At 45.1% G+C, this 15,832-nt stretch overlaps 1 protein-coding gene across 1 annotated transcript in view; it reads left to right on the top strand.

Annotated features, from left to right (window-relative positions):
• SIAH3 (siah E3 ubiquitin protein ligase family member 3) overlaps positions 1 to 9,575 on the top strand; it is a gene marked incomplete at its 3' end in the record, with an annotated part of 80,291 nt that extends 70,716 nt beyond the window's left edge. Inside the window, exon 2 of the mRNA XM_081082778.1 lies at positions 8,907 to 9,575. Within this exon, the coding sequence (XP_080938904.1) occupies positions 8,907 to 9,575 (669 nt within the window). The remainder of the gene's footprint in view (positions 1 to 8,906) is intronic.
• Between the last annotated feature and the right edge of the window lie 6,257 nt (positions 9,576 to 15,832).

Here is a 15,832-nt window from a genome sequence, read left to right as displayed (position 1 = left end):
GGGTAAGGGGATTGGCAGGCTTTCATTTTTTAATAGGTAAGTGAAGGACAGCCTCAGATTGAAGATAATTCAGGGCAGAGACCTGAACAGAGTGTGGGAAGGAGTCATGTGAGTACCTGGTAGTGTTTTAAGCAGAGAGGACTGACAATGCAAAGGCCCTATGGCAGGTGTAGACAGTGTTCAAAGAATAGCAAGTGGTCAATGTGCTTACAGTAGAATGAGCGAAGGAGTGTGGGTGAATAAAACATGAGGCCAGAGAATTAGCCAGGGGCCAGAGTATGTTGGTTCTTAATGGCCATAATATGGCATTTGGGTTTCATTCTGAATGTGATGGAAAACCATTAAAATATTTAGTGAGAAAAGGCAAGGTGGACACAAGAAGACTCATGTATTAGTTTCTTAAGGCTGCCACACAAATTACCACAAACTTGGTGCCTCAAAATAACAGAATTTATTCTCACACAGTTCTAGAGGCCAAAATCCCAAAATCGAGGTGTTGGCATGTGCAATATGACCTGTTCTTGTTCTTGTTCTGGTGGCTCCTGGCATTACATGCTTATGGCCATATCTCTCCAATTTCTACCACTGTCTTCACATAGCCTTTTTCTCTGTGTCTGTGTCTTCTCCTCTTCTGTCTCTTTAGAACACTTGTCATTGGGTGTAGGGCCAATCAGGAGGCTATCAAAGTAGTCAAGAAAGGTGATGAGAATGACTTGCTCTTGGTGGTCACAGTCAGATGCTAAGAAGTGGTTCGATTGTGTTGGTGTGACAAGTCAATAGGAAGGAATCAATTTATTCAGCCTGTCCACAATATTTCTTGTGTACCTACCATGTTCCAAGCACTGCTGACACTAGGGATACAGTGGGAAAGAAACAGATGTAATGCTCACCCACCTGGAGCTCACATCATGGTCCAGCAGGAAAACTGGGCATTGAATAAGTGTGTTGCATATTATAAAATAAACATGTAACAGACACACCTGACCTAGTCGGAGTGAGAAACAGGGACTAGCTTGATTTATAAGATGACCAGGTTGATGAGGAAGTGTTTGAGACCATAGGACCAGCATCTGTGTAGACATCTGTATGGACCCATTTTTACAGTATGTTACCCATGGATCCTGTTTTTAAAAAGTTTTGCCCACCAAAATTTTTATTTTTCTCTTTTATCAGTAATACTCATTTCTCTCTTTTCTAAGTAATTAATACCTATATGGCCTAAAACTCAAGGCATCTGTGTGTTTACTAACCAATATCTCCTTGTTCAATTCACATAATTTTGATCAGCAGTAAAGAAACTGTGTATGTAGTGGTATATCAGAGCCAAGATTTTGATACCCTTAGAGATGACATGAGACCAGCATAAGCCCTTGACTCTGGACAGATACAGCAATACGTAGGGAATAAGCTCCCGGGCCCATTCCTAGAGTAAAGAATCTCTCTGAAATAGTTTAACCAATTTTCATAGCTTGAAGACTATGAATTTCACCAAAGAGAAATTTCTAGCACCTATTATGCTAATTAAGACACTACTGGCTACACTCTGGGCAAAAAGAAAACAAAACACAAAAAACCTGGATATGAGGGTGATCTGCCTACGACATCTGTCACCCCATTGATCGCCAGGGCTGATTCCACTGCTATGGCTGGCTAAGCCAGTGTCCATTTCCTCCCTCACTGCTCCGTGTGCATTGAGGAATGCACAAGCTCTGGAAGAGGACAGCTTCCCACCAGAAGAGAGAACCATCTTTGGTCAAGGGTATGAGTAGCTGCGCTCCCCTCCTAGAACCTCCAAACAAGCTCTCAATGTAGGAGATGTAGGTGTTGCATGTGGCAGTTTGCCTTTCTTATGAAACAAAGAAACCAACCTAATTTCCCCAATGAAAACCTCTGCGGAATGTTAATTAGCAGCATCTGATGTAGATCAGAAATATGGATGCTAATTCAGGCAATTGTCCGCTATCTCTGGAATGTCGCCTTTCTAATCAAATAGGTGATCACCTCAAAGTGTGAATTTCTGATTAGGGAATTGATAACCCCTAAAGTGTAGGTTAAAAATGTACACATTTATATCACATTCTCTCCTCTAAAGTAGTTTAAAGAAAATTATAGATATCTTCTTGCTGTCCACATGAAGACCTCATCCATCTGTGAACCAAGTACAACTAAGTTTGAGAGAAAGGAGTGCAAGATACACTTTCTAATGAGGATGTTCTATCCCAGGTGATAAAAGCCGTTGTTTTCTATCGCACCTTAACTTATTTCTTAACTGTTTGGAAGCCTTTCGGAGTCCTCCTGGGTTTTGTAGGCACACGTACAATCACGTTAGGTTTTGAGAAAGAGAGGTGGGGCCTATTCACTGTGTCCACTCCAGGAAGGTGGAGTGAGCAACACTCGGCCTTCAGCCTTAGCTGTCCTTCCCAGAAACATTGAGGATTTTTCTAACACTACCAAGTGGAGCCTGGGAGCAGTTACAATTATTCCCCATCGACCTGATTCTCAACTTGGTTCAGGCCTTGACTTTATCCCACTTCTCGGCCCTGAAATGGTACCCCACACACTTGCTCTTCCTCTCTGTGTAAAATGCATCCATAGCATCGCTGCCTTTCCCCTTTCTCCCAGCACTGAAAACCCCAGTTAATTAACTCTCACAAATAAGGCCCAAGCAAACTCAGAACAAATGTCCTTTATTTGACCTTGGGTACAAAATCCTCCTTCAGCTGGAATGCATTAGCATGGCCATGTTCCTGGAAACAAGTGGAAGGGCAAAGCTGTCCGCTAAGTATTGGGAGCAGTCGCTGGAAAAAGGTCACATGATTTTCCAGGGCAGGTTTCACCTTTGGATGCCAGGATTTGGAGGGATAGCCATTACCAACCGTAGGAGTGTGGCTGATCAAATTAGGGAAGTGTTTTTAAATTCAATTACACCCTCAGTGGAAATGGTCTCAGTAATGCTTGGGGAAAGAATTATATGCAGTCCATAAAGCCTAACATTTTAAAACCCAATTTTGTACAATGTTCTAAAGGTTAATTCAAGATCTTCTTCCAAATGGAAAGTTAAATACAGCCAATGGAAGGAAGGCATCTGTGGACTGACTGGGGTTTATCAGCCTGTGAGAGTTCATTAGTTTTAATTAGCGTAATCACTAATGTTGCACTAACAGTTTAGTGAAGGAAAGTAATTACTCACACATCCACTGTATTAGATGGAAAGATTAGAATTCACTTTTTCAAAATGATTAGCATTTTGCCAATTAAAAGAATTCCTTCTCCCTGCCAGCAGCCCTGTGACCTCGCTCACCCAAAGATCATTTCAATGAAACATATTTAGCATCAGAAAATGGAGCAGGAAGAAGTGAAGAATAAGGCTGTTTTTATTCTTAGCATCTTCCTGGGGCGCAGAAAGCACAGGGTTCTCCATGAGTTTATAATGTCTCGCTCTATTTGCACAGTCATTGACTTCCATCACTTTAGATTACACCCCTGCTGCTTTGTTACCCTACCCGGCAGCAATTTAAAAATGAAAAGGCTAGTGGAAGTGGAGGCTGAACAGAAGCAATGGGACAGCCTAGGTGCAATGCCCTTTGCTAGGGTCCAATGATTGAACAGGTGTGGGGATTTGGTGGCTGGCCCCATCCTGAGCACCAGCTTAGAGCAGGCCCTGCTGGGGCTGCCTGCAGGAGCTCCCTAAAGCATGAAGTTGTATCTCTTGGGCCCCTCTACTGACTTCTACCAGGACTGGGTGCCACCTTGGTGCCTCAGCTCAGCTTATAAGTCTTGGGCAATATGGTCCGACTGCTCTCCAGCACCACAGCCCAGCTCCTCTCCATCCCCACCAGGACCTCCATCTACTAGCTACTTGGAACTTGTCTTTTCTTAACTATCCCATGTTCTTTTAAACCCAGCTCCTTCTAACCTGCTATCCATCTTGTCAGCAAACCCTTTGCCTATTCTGTTAGAGCATTCATCACTCATGCTTTGCCCAGGGTAAATGTCACTTTGCACTGACTAGAATAGCTACCTCCCACATTTTCAGTCAGAGCCCCCACTGCATCCTGCATTTCTGTATTCTATTCTATGATTTATACTTATATGGAGCTACTGGGGCAGGGACAAGGATCTTATTCTGTTCAGCATTCTCAGCCTGTTGTAAATGGTAAGTGGTGTATACACGTTTGTCGAATGGCCAAGTGCACTGTAGGTGGGAATTCTACCCTTTCCACCTCTTCCCTCAGCCTCATCAAATCTCAGCCTAGGAGGGAAAGCTTAGTCAGATCAGCAAACATCACAGAGGAGGAATGGAGACATTTGCATAACAGGTGGGCATTCCCGCTTCACCTGAGCACCTCAGACAGCACCACTTCCAAAGGGAGCCGACCCTTGCTAAGCGCCTCTCTGGGCTCTGCTTGGGTTCGGCCAATGGGAAACCCTGGCAAGAATTTGGAGGCTGGGAAGAAAGGGAGAGCTAGGTACTTCTTTCCCACTCCTCCTTGCTTTGATTTCAAAGGTTAGCTACACAGAACAGGATGGAGAAGATGGAAAAGGGATCTGGAAAAGGACATGTTGAAAATAATTCACCCAGAGATTGTTTCTGAGATGGAAATTTCAGAATGTTTGTCATGGCTCAGCTTTGGGGGAGGAGGCCCTGGGTTTAGTGCACTGTTGGGGTCTCCAGACCCTCATGTTGGCCTGTTCTCAGCCCAGAATACTGCCCAGGGGCAAAGATCAGATCACCAGGATAGACACAAGTAGGCATGGACTGAGGCAGAAGGCTGCCAAGTCTTTACCCAAAAGCACATCTATATGGAAATGCTCTCTTGATGTAATACTTGATGTGGTTTTAAAGCTGTTTGACAGGCATTATTTCATTTGATTCCCTAATAACCCTTTGAGATAAATATTTTACTGATGGGGAAACTGACTTAGTCGACACTGCTGGACAAGTAAACTGTGAAAGAAAACAACAACCGGAGTCTACTGATATTCAGGGTGTGATCTTTCTGGTCTATGATCTATATCATCTTTAACTGATGTGGGCTCCATTCCCAGCTGAGCTCCTTATAAGCTGTGTGATCTGGTCATGTGACTCAACCTCCCTGTATATCAGTTTCTTCATCAATAAGACAAACACAATATGTTTCTTTCCTGATTGTTGTAAAGACTAGGTGAGAGAGAGGGGCCTCTCAGAGGCTGGGAGAGGAAGCTACGTTTGGGGCTTTCCATGGGAAGCCAAGACCAGGCCTTCTGCAGGGCCTGAAAGCCTGAAATTGGTAGAAGGACCTGGGAGGGGCCCTCATACCTGGCTAATGGAGTGTGTGAGCCCTGGGCTTGTACAATTGCAACCAATAGGAGATTTTTATTTATTTTTATTACTTTATTTTTTTATTATAGTTTACATTCAACACTGTTTTGTAATAGTATTAGATGTACAACACAGATAGACATTCATATAGGTCAGCAATGTTCAACCGGTGTGCCCCAAGCATTTTTAAAACATGCAATACCTGACGATTTAGTCAGGGGCACTGACCTCTTTTTCCTTACATTGTCAAATTTTAAAAAAGTGACAACAGCCAACACAACACTAGCCATCCAGTATGAATGAATCAAAATTATGCCTATTTCATTTTTGTTAGATCGGCAAAAATATATGTTTTGGTGTGCTGCAGAATTTTAGTACTTAGTTTATGTGTGCCATGAGACGAAAATGGATGATATAGGTTACACAGTGTTCCCTCCGATAATTCAAGTGTCCACCTGGCTCCATTGATAGTTATTACAATACTAGAGGCCCAGTGCATGAAAATTCATGCACTGAAGCGGGGGAGTCCCTCAGCCCAGCCTTCCCCCTCTCACAGTCTGGGAGCCCTCAGGAGTGGGAGGTGACCTGGCGATCAGGGGAAGGTGATGCCCCCATCACACCTCCGCTGCTGCCACTGCCGGCAGCACAAGCCTCGGCCGGCCCTGGTTACCTGAGCCTCAGGCAGCCCTGGGTGGCTGGGCAGCCAACATCCAAGGCTTGCCTGCACCTCGAGCCTGCCCTAGGTGGCTGGGGGGCTGAGGGCGGGTCCGGCCGTACCATGTGCCTGCCACCCCCCCCCCCCGGTGGGGCTGAAAGGACTGGGGGACTCTGGTGGGGCTGAGGGGACTGGGTGCCTCCATCTTGTGGCTATGGGCGCCACCATCTTTGTGATGGTGTAACAGTCAATTTGTATATTCCCTATATTAGATAGGATTGTTAACTATATTCCCTATTCTTTATCTCTTTTTTAATGTTTTTAATTGATTTTAGAGAGAGAAGAAGGGAGAGGGAGAGAGAGAAACATTGATTGGTTGCCTCCTGTATGCACCCTGACCAGGGATCGAACCCACACTCAGGCATGTACCCTGATTGGGAATCGAACCAACAACTTTTCAGTGCATGCAACAGTGCTCAACCAACTGAGCCACATTGACCAGGGCTATATTCCCTATTCTTTACCTTATATACCTATGCCTATTTTGTAATGATTTAGTACTTCTTAATCCCATCACCTTATTTTACCCTGCCCAACCCTCCCCCCCAACACTCCTCCCTTAACACCCCTCCCCTCTGGAATCTATCAGTTTGTTCTTTGTATCTATAAGTCTGTTTCAATTTTGTTTGTTCATTTATTTTGTTCTTTAGTTTCCACATGTACTAGTAAGTGATATCATATGGTATTTGTCTTTCTCTATCTGGCAGAACTAAGCCAGATTTAGTTTTATTTTTTCTAAAAAAGGAAATTGGTCTTTTCTATGAAAAATTAAATGAAATAATTATGCAAAAAAATAAAATCTACTTTCCACAGTTAGTAACACTTAGTAAATGCTGCATACTATTTCCTTCCCTATATTTAACACTAATGGGTAAGTGTTAGGGGGATTCTTGGACACAGCCTGTTCCTTCCTGGGCCTGGTGGGTGTGCAGGTTGGTGACAGCAGTAGCTGCCCCCCAGGGACAGGGCAGGAGCACCGTAGCTCACTCTCTGGGTTGGCAGCATTCCCCCAGGAGACGCAGAAACTGGCAGCTGGGGGAGCAACTGGAGGCAGAGCTAGTCGGGCCCCCACTTGCCGGTAGGTCACCTCCACCACCAGGGTGGCCATCCCAGCACACCGCGCGTGTGTGTGTGTGTGTGTGTGTGTGTGTGTGTGTGTGTCCACTGCACACCCTAATGAAAGGGGAGCTAGCTAGGCCTCAACTGTTCGCCACACTCTGGGTCCAGGGAGACAAACGTGGGCAGCAGTGGTGGTGAGTGTGAAAAAGACCTGTGCCCTCGTCCTCTGCACACCAAAGCCCGGTGAGGAGGCAAGTGCTCACAGGCACCGGAAGTGCAGAAAGAGCTTGGAGAGTGAGGGCAGAAGGCGCTCTCTCCCTCAGGGCAGCCCAGAGAAAGGCAACCATGTGACAGCCTCCTGCTTGGAGCACCCGCCCACAGAGCTGCCACCTCCATTCAGCAGTCTAGGTCCTGCAGGCTAATTAAGTTAATAAAAAAGAACTAAAGGAATGGAGGAAGGAGCTGGAGGAGGGGTGGGGGATGCTGCTGTGCTCAGAGTTAGGAGGTGTGAAAAATGAATCTGTCTTTCAATTACCAGCTTTGTATCCCCAGGCACATTACTACAGGAGGCCTGTTTCTTCACCTGAAAAATATGAATCACAGTCATCATGTCACAGGGAGGACCCTTGTGAAAACCACAGTTATCATATGCACACTAATGTCTGCACTACCCACACCAAGAAACATTCTGTTTATTTTGCTCATGGCTGTGCTCCTACCCCCCGCAGAGCCTGGCCATCGCAGGTGCTCAATAAATGTTTACTCAGACCTGAGCAGAAGGTACCGTCACAGCTCCCGGTGTTTTTAAGGGCATTTTGAGGGGCGCTACTATGAGGAACAAAAGGTTAGGAGAGCCTGAGGGTGGAAGCTGCCTGGTGGTGAGAGCCTGGGAAGCTGCTCCCCACAGTGAGCCTGGAACAGGGCAGAAGTATGCCTGGGGGCAAAGTCCCAGGAGTCCCAGGGGTCCCAGGTGAGGCTTCCTCTCTGGGGACCTTGCCCAGTTGCATAGGACCAGCTCTGCGTCCCACCAGGTACCTGGGAATCCATGAGAAGGGCACCCAAAACAGCACAACCCCTGACAGCACTGGAAGGACAAATGGGAACCTGCCAAAATTTTGTTTTAAAAATACCAGCAATAATAAAATAGGGGGAATGATCCACTGACCTCCAGTGCCTGCACATAAATATCAACAGTATCAAAAAAGCAAAAGGGAAGGCTTTTTTGTTTGTTTTCTACAACAAATAATCATCATACTACATGTTCAAGAGAAAATTTCCTATTTGTTTGAGTATCTTATTAAAGAATCAGAAAGGCGTAACTAGTGCATTTTTTTTGGACTGGGTTTGCAGAATCTCAGTCATGCAAAGCATTCACCGTGTCCCTCATTTTTCTTTGTAAACTTTTAAAAATGTTCCATTAGATTTGGAAAATGTCTTCTTGTAGGAGGAATCTTTTGAAGGACCTTCTATTTTTTAATTGGGTAAATTTAGGTTTTATACTGACATGAAATGACAGAAAGGACTTATAATATTTCAGCATCTAAATTTGGCAAAACATTCAAAACAATTTTGTCTCAAAATATTTGTCAAAACAGATAATAAAAGTGTCGGCAAGGATGCAGAGACATTGGAGTTCCCTTACATGCTGACAGGAGTGTAAAATGGTCCTGCGACTTTGGAAAACAGCACAGCAGTTCTCATTTTTTAAGAAATAAAGTTTTCTCTACCTGCACTGGAAAATCTGCTTGTTACACTTTGAACACCAGGGGAGTCTCAGCCAGGCTGGGAGACTGACCTCTCGCAACTAACATCCTTCTCTTTGTCCTACAGTATGTGTCCAGCTGTCACGCCGTCACTCAGAGTGCACCAGAGCAAGGCGGCTGCCCCCATCACCACCTCACCCACCACCACCGCCACCACCACTCCCACCACCACCCCCGCCACCACGCCCACCCTCACCACCTCCACCACCAGCAGGCAGAGCTGCATGCCACCCAGGTGACGCCCTGCCTGTGCCCCCTGTTCTCCTGCCAGTGGGAAGGCCACCTGGAGGTGGTGGTGCCCCACCTGCAGCAGATGCACAGGGTGGATATCCTGCAGGGAGCTGAGATCGTCTTCCTGGCCACGGACATGCACCTCCCGGCCCCGGCTGACTGGATCATCATGCACTCCTGCCTTGGCCACCACTTTCTGCTGGTGCTCAGGAAGCAGGAGAGGCATGAAGGGCACCCCCAGTTCTTTGCCACCATGATGCTGATTGGGACCCCCACCCAGGCCGACTGCTTCACCTACCGCCTGGAGCTCAACAGAAACCATCGGCGTCTCAAATGGGAGGCCACCCCCAGGTCTGTCCTTGAGTGTGTGGACTCGGTGATCACTGATGGGGACTGCCTCGTCCTCAACACCTCGCTGGCGCAGCTCTTCTCCGACAATGGCAGCCTTGCCATCGGAATCGCTATCACTGCGAGAGAGGTCTGCTCCTCAGAAGCCGAGATGTGAAGTGACAGGCCACCGGAGGCTCACACACAGCCACCCTCCTCCAAGAAACTCTGCTTGTGCCCTTCGGATCTCCAGATTCCAGGACTCCATACTCCTTTTATTCTTCTTCCTTCACCACCCTCCCTTCCTTCTTTCCCTTCCTCCCTCCCTCCCTCCCTCCCTTCCTTCTTTCTTTCTTTTTTTTTTTTTTTGGTTTTTTTTTGTCTCAAGTGCTTAGGGGTATCTAGTATTTGTCTGCCTTGGGCATTATATTATGTAAACATCCTGTGATTCAAGACCTTGGTGTAATGTTTGTCCTGATTAGTTGGAATAGTTTTACAGAACATTTTTAATTAATTCAATCAGGATAATTATTATCACCCCCCACCCCCCAATTCCCTCCTCTGTGGCTTCCAAAATGAGCAAAATTTACCGAGACCACGAAGCAGACTGTTGGGGTTGAAAAGAGACTTGGTATCCAAACCATTTCTTCCTTCCCTTTTCAGTCTATTTCAGGGCGAGCTAACCGAAGTGTGTGAGAACAGCCGGGTGGGAAGGGGACCTGGCCAGTTCAGAGATATATTTCAGACCAAGCAGACACAACCTCAGGGTCGGAGCTATGCTGCTGGATGTGAGCAGATGGTGTCTCCTCAGAAGGCCAGGCAGGGCCCAGGGCTGGAGGCGCCATCACACAATGAGTCTTCTGGTTGGTCCCAGGGCTCAGGGGAGGGGCAGGCATTGAGCCCCTTTGGCAGGCTGCTGTGGGCTTGCTCTCGGCCTGTGCCATCTTTTCCTGCTCTGGAATCAAAGTCCTCATATTCTGGTGCTTTCTTGAAAACCTCTTTGCCCTCCTCTGAGCAAGTAGTAAAATACAATGGGCAAGATGTGGGGAAAGAGAAGCAGCTGAAAAAAACACGGATAAAATTAATCTCCCACCTCTGGGAGGGTGTTCTCTACTCAGAGCGTTTTATTATCAAGTTAAAAATCCGTCAGTCCTTTCACTAGCTTGGAGCACTTTTCTATCACACAAAAAACCCCCTGTGCTCTTGGAACCTTACAAACCAGAACCACAGCTCACCATCAGATAGGAGGAGCTTGGAATCTGTGCCCAGATCCTTGGACCTGGAGGGCTGGCCCAGGTCCTCATACATCAGGGAGGGTCCTCTTACCTTTCATTATTTTCCAAGTTGCTCTGAGGGCCCCATTCAGCGCACAGATGTTATCACTGGTCAGGTGTGCATCCGGCGCCCTGCTGCAGTGTGACTGAAAATCCGTGTCGCCTCTAGGTAGACGGCTTTCTCTATTTGGTTGTTAGAACAGTTTGTCAACATCTTATTGAAATCTCTCATATACTTGAAGAAAATAGCATGTTTAGTCAACTTGGTCTCTTCTGTTCAAGGTGGAATATCTGTAATCTTTCCCCGAAGGCCCTCTTCTCCCTTCTTTTTGTCATTTTTGTGCTCCCCTTGGCCACTCTCCAGTCACTGCAGAAGCATGGCGCCAAACCCCACACAATGCTCGTCAGAACCCAGTGGGCCTTTCGCCAACCAATGCTTCACTCCCTCGCCCCAGCCCCTTGGCTGGATCCTGGAAGGCCTCCAAGCGAGTACTTAGTTTCAGGCAGCTTGCCTGGCTGGCCACCAGCAATCTTTTCCCCGCCAAAAATAATCAGCCCTGAAACACAACGCCCTTCCCTTAATGACCAGGTAATCCTCTAGCCACCTGTCTCACCCACCCACACCGCAAGCACCTGAAGGGTGGTGCCAGTCAACAGAAGATTTAATCACGAAGCCCCTCTAGTCACACAGTGATTGCTAGGACCCTGGGGCTGCGGTTTCCTTCTTTGAGAGCTGTAAGGGGACCAATACATATTGTGTCACTGACTGAGATAAGCATCAGATTACAACCTCCTTTCTCTTAGGTAGTCAGAACATCCTACCAGGGCACCAGTGCCCCGCTCAGACCACACAGATGGTTAAGAATGGAAGCAAACTGGGGCCAGTTGATCAGCACTGGAGAGCCTGGCTCACCTGGCTTCTTGCTTTCGCCCAGGCCCTCGCCTGGAACCTAAGACCTCCTTGCAAGTCTGCTCCCTCTGGACGCTACAGTTCCTCCCGGTTTCTGCTACTCAACCGCTTTTATAGCATTTGTGTAGCATCCCAGGTGCCCAGATAAATAAACAAACAAAACCTCAATTAGAGCATAATTAGTGTTCATGGAGCCTTAGGACTCCTGCAAACATTACCTCTGCCTTCTTGTTGTGCCAAGTTACCTGAGCCAAACTGGAAATGACTTCACATTATTGCTATTGCTCACAAGACTGTCTTATGAATAAGTGATCCTAGCTAGGAACCGATATTTTTGATTACTAGAAACTTTTAGCATAAAGGGTAGAAGTGCGTTATTTTTGTCCATCTATGGTGCTGTCAGGAAGGCCTTCTCTCCATCTCTACATGTGGAGAATGGAAGCAAAAGGAGCCAACTGGAAACAGTGACAGAGACAAGAGATTGGTTCCAAGAACAGGGACAGAGATTGGTACCAACAAAGCACATTGTGTTGAGCTTTACAGTCATAAAGGGCTCCCTCATTTGAGTCTCAGGTTAATCTTCATTAGTATCCTCAGTATCCTTAAAAAAAAAAAAAAAAGGTTCAGAGACATTAAATGACCTTTCCAAAGTCACAAGTGGTTGGGACCATGACTAGAACCCGGTAAATCAACCGCAAACTTGATGTTCCTTCAATAGGAAGTCTGACCCCAAATATTCAGCAATGTTCCCACCTCATTAGTGGACTGTGGGCCTGAGGGTCAACTGGGTCTTGACCCTAGGATACTTGGGGAAGCAGACAGACAGATTTGCTCTTAGAGGCATATCAGCTTGAAGAACTGGTCAACTTAGAAGTGGCGGTGGGGGGAGAGGGGGAATGGAAGGGCGTTTGAGGTGTGGGAACCCTCATGTATCTGATCACCCACTCCAGGCTCCTCATTCTTAGACTCCCAGAGCCCTGGGAACTGGTTGCCTCATTCCATTCCATTCAGGTGCTGCCTTAATTATGCACCAAAGAGTGTTTGCATTTTAAAAGCAGGCCTGGGGAGAAGACAGCATTTAACAGCAAGAAGTGAGTCACCAGTATGTGAACTTTAGGCACCTGTGAGGGCAATTTTTTCAGGAGGTGTGGAGAGGACACTTCTGCCCCTGCCGCTGACCCTACATAAGTGGTTGTTGCAGAAATGAAGGTCAGGCTACACAAAGAAGATTGTCTTTAACAATCAATCTCTGTGTGACCTTGCACCTGAGGTAGATCCTATCATTGCAACTACTGTGGACAGTTTAGAAATAGATCAAGTTAATAATAATAGTAATACTCATGGCTACCATTTATTGAGGGTTTACTATGTGACCCAGTGGACTAACTACTTAGAGTATATTATCTCATTTAATTCCCATAACAACCTTATGAAGCAAGTACATTATTGTACCCACAAGAAACTTAAGCTAAGAGAGGTTAGACACTTGTTTAAGATTGCACAGCTAACAAAAGGTAGAGCTGAGCCTGTAACCCAGTACGTCTAGCTCTAATGTCCAGACTTCTGTCCAATACCAACTATGTAATTTCAATGAATTCATGGACCAAGGCTAAGAAGGATCTTAAAGTCTGAATGGCATAGAGGCCTTTTGTACTTTAATACTAAATGTGCCCCTTTGTTTCTCCTTTTTCTCCCTTTTTCCCCAGCCCAAGGCAGAGTGGTGTGCTAAAGGTGGCTTATATACCAGTTGTTAAATTTTTAAAAGACATTTATGAGACAAATGTTAAACACAGCCATTATTAAAAGTTAAATTGTATAAATTTGCAATTGAATAAGTTATTAAACAAAGATAATACTCAAAACTCTCCACTTCCTAATTATTTCACTACTTTTTATTTTCTGTGCTCTAGAAGTTATTTCCATCTTTCATAACTATATGGTGAGCACACTATATAATGGTGTCCTACAGCACATCTCCCAACTTCACATTTAGTGACATGGCTTGAAATTGACCTTGGGGGTAGTATTTATATCATAGAAATTGGCAAGTGTTTTTAACTAGGCTTTTACCTCTCAGAGATCTAGTCTTTAAACAGTAACCAGCACACCACTACCTAGACAATTCTAATATACACAGGACTTTAAATGATGAAGCAAGATCCTGGTGGCCACACTGACAGGGGCACAGTTGACAGGCAAGGCAGTGAAACAGAAAATTATCGGGAAAATACAAACTGTTCTACTGAAGAGACTGAGGCTTCTAAGTTGCTTCAAGAGCATTCCCTGCCCTATTCCAGACCCTTCTTTATTGCTGTTAGTGTGGGAAGTTTTGTTCAATGACTTTCACAGAAATATCATGGCCCCACAAACCAGCCTATTGGCCATCCCAATCCAAAAAGTAAAACCAGGCTCTACAACACTGGTATCTCCTGTTACTTGTTCTTATAGGTCATCTTTCTTATCTCTACATGTAGATCAAAACCCAATCTAAAGAAATATTTTATTTTTTAAATTAGAGACTGGAAATATCCAACACCTGAGAAGGGCAAAGTGAGCAGTGGTTTCAAACATCACATAAAATATGGAACCACCAAAATAGGACCCTTACATAGCACAAAGCTGAGATACAGGAAAGGGAATGAGTCAAGAAATGAATCCCATGAAGAACAGAGCCCAGCATCTTACCTTTCTACTCTGGCTACTTCACTTCATTGCAACTGAAAAAGGACCCTGTTCATAGTCCATAGCCCAGAGCAATACTTTTTCTAAATTAAGGACATGGTTCCCACTAGGATAAAAGTCACAGGAAACTGCAGCCTGAGTACCTTGAAACAGGCAGAATCTCCAAGCTCAATAGTGAATCAATTACTCTGATCCCAGTGGTTTCAATGTAAGGGAGGGAAGAGGTGAGGCTTGTTGAAGTTTCCACTTGGATCCAATTTCTGATGGAAGGGGAAGGGACTATGGACTAGACATCAAAGAATTATGCTTGGATTAAAGTTCAGCTATAAATAGTATCAAGAGTAAGAGCAGAGTCACCTAGTGGATTGTTAAACCTTCAGATTATTTGTTCAAAACATTTCTTTCAAGAATTGGTGAGTTCTCCATTGTGTTAAACTGGAGAATGGCCAGTTGAGACAAACAATGAGAAGAGGTCCAAGAGACCTGTTGCAGATAAGCACTGATTTTTTTTCCCCCAAAGCAGGTTATCACATGGGTTGCCTGCATGGGTTAGTTTGTCTTTTCCAATATTGTATGGAAATATTTTGCCTTGTGTGCTAGTCTATAAATACTCCTCTCCCTTTTTTAACCTTTTTAAAAAGTTATTGAGATAAGGAAGAGAAAGGTAATCAAGAATCATTTTACTTAACCTAAATTGATGTATATTTAATTTTCTAGACTCTCTTATGATGTTAAAGACAAGAAGAAGCAAACTGAGAATACTACTTTATCTCTACCCTGTCTCCCATGAGAAATGTCATTAAATTGCATTTGATATTGTTTCCTTGAACCCTTCAGAGTGGCTCTATGTTATTGTTGCTTTTTTTCCCCTCCCCATAGGCTACTGTGCAATATGAGAGAATAGAAATGAAATGCTACAAGGGAAAGTACAATTATCAGAGGTTTGCCAGATGCCACATTTGACTTATGTTTCATCATCTCCCTCCCCTTTTCACTTTGCCTCCATTTTAAAGTTATAATTGGATGTAGGAAAGAAAGTGCTACTGGGGGTGAATAAAAGCCTAGCAACTAATTTGCTCCCAATACTATTTCAGCATATGGTGCGAACCACTGGATTGCAAAGAAAGAAACAGGCCATCACTCCCAGCCCCCCTTCCTCCCTGTGCCCCTTATCTCAGCTGTCCCCTGCCTCTTCCAGATGACAGTGTCTCTGAAATTTACTTCTTGGCCTATCAGATCAGTTGTCAAGGGAGCCTTCATGGTTTAATTCTTTAATTTCAGGCTACTGTTACTTACTGGCAAGATCAGGATTGAGCAAGAGTTCTAATCCTATTGCCTGTCAATTCCTTTTAACCTCTATCTTCTTCCCTACCTTCTTATTCCCCAGCCTGTTTCCTGCTCTCACAAAGGCTTATAGAGAATGTCTTGAATTGATCTGAGTGATCAAAACTGACCGAATGGCCAGCATGAATATTCATAAGCCAGGTTAGTTTTCAGGCATGTCCTCTTTGGGGACAATTCTGAACCCCACAGTGTCTCAGCTATTTGCCCTTCCCTTCAAAATACCTT

This window comes from Myotis nattereri (assembly GCF_964212035.1).
Source record: "Myotis nattereri genome assembly, chromosome: 2".
Lineage (NCBI taxonomy): Eukaryota > Metazoa > Chordata > Mammalia > Chiroptera > Vespertilionidae > Myotis > Myotis nattereri.
This window is presented reverse-complemented; position numbering and strand designations above follow the sequence as displayed.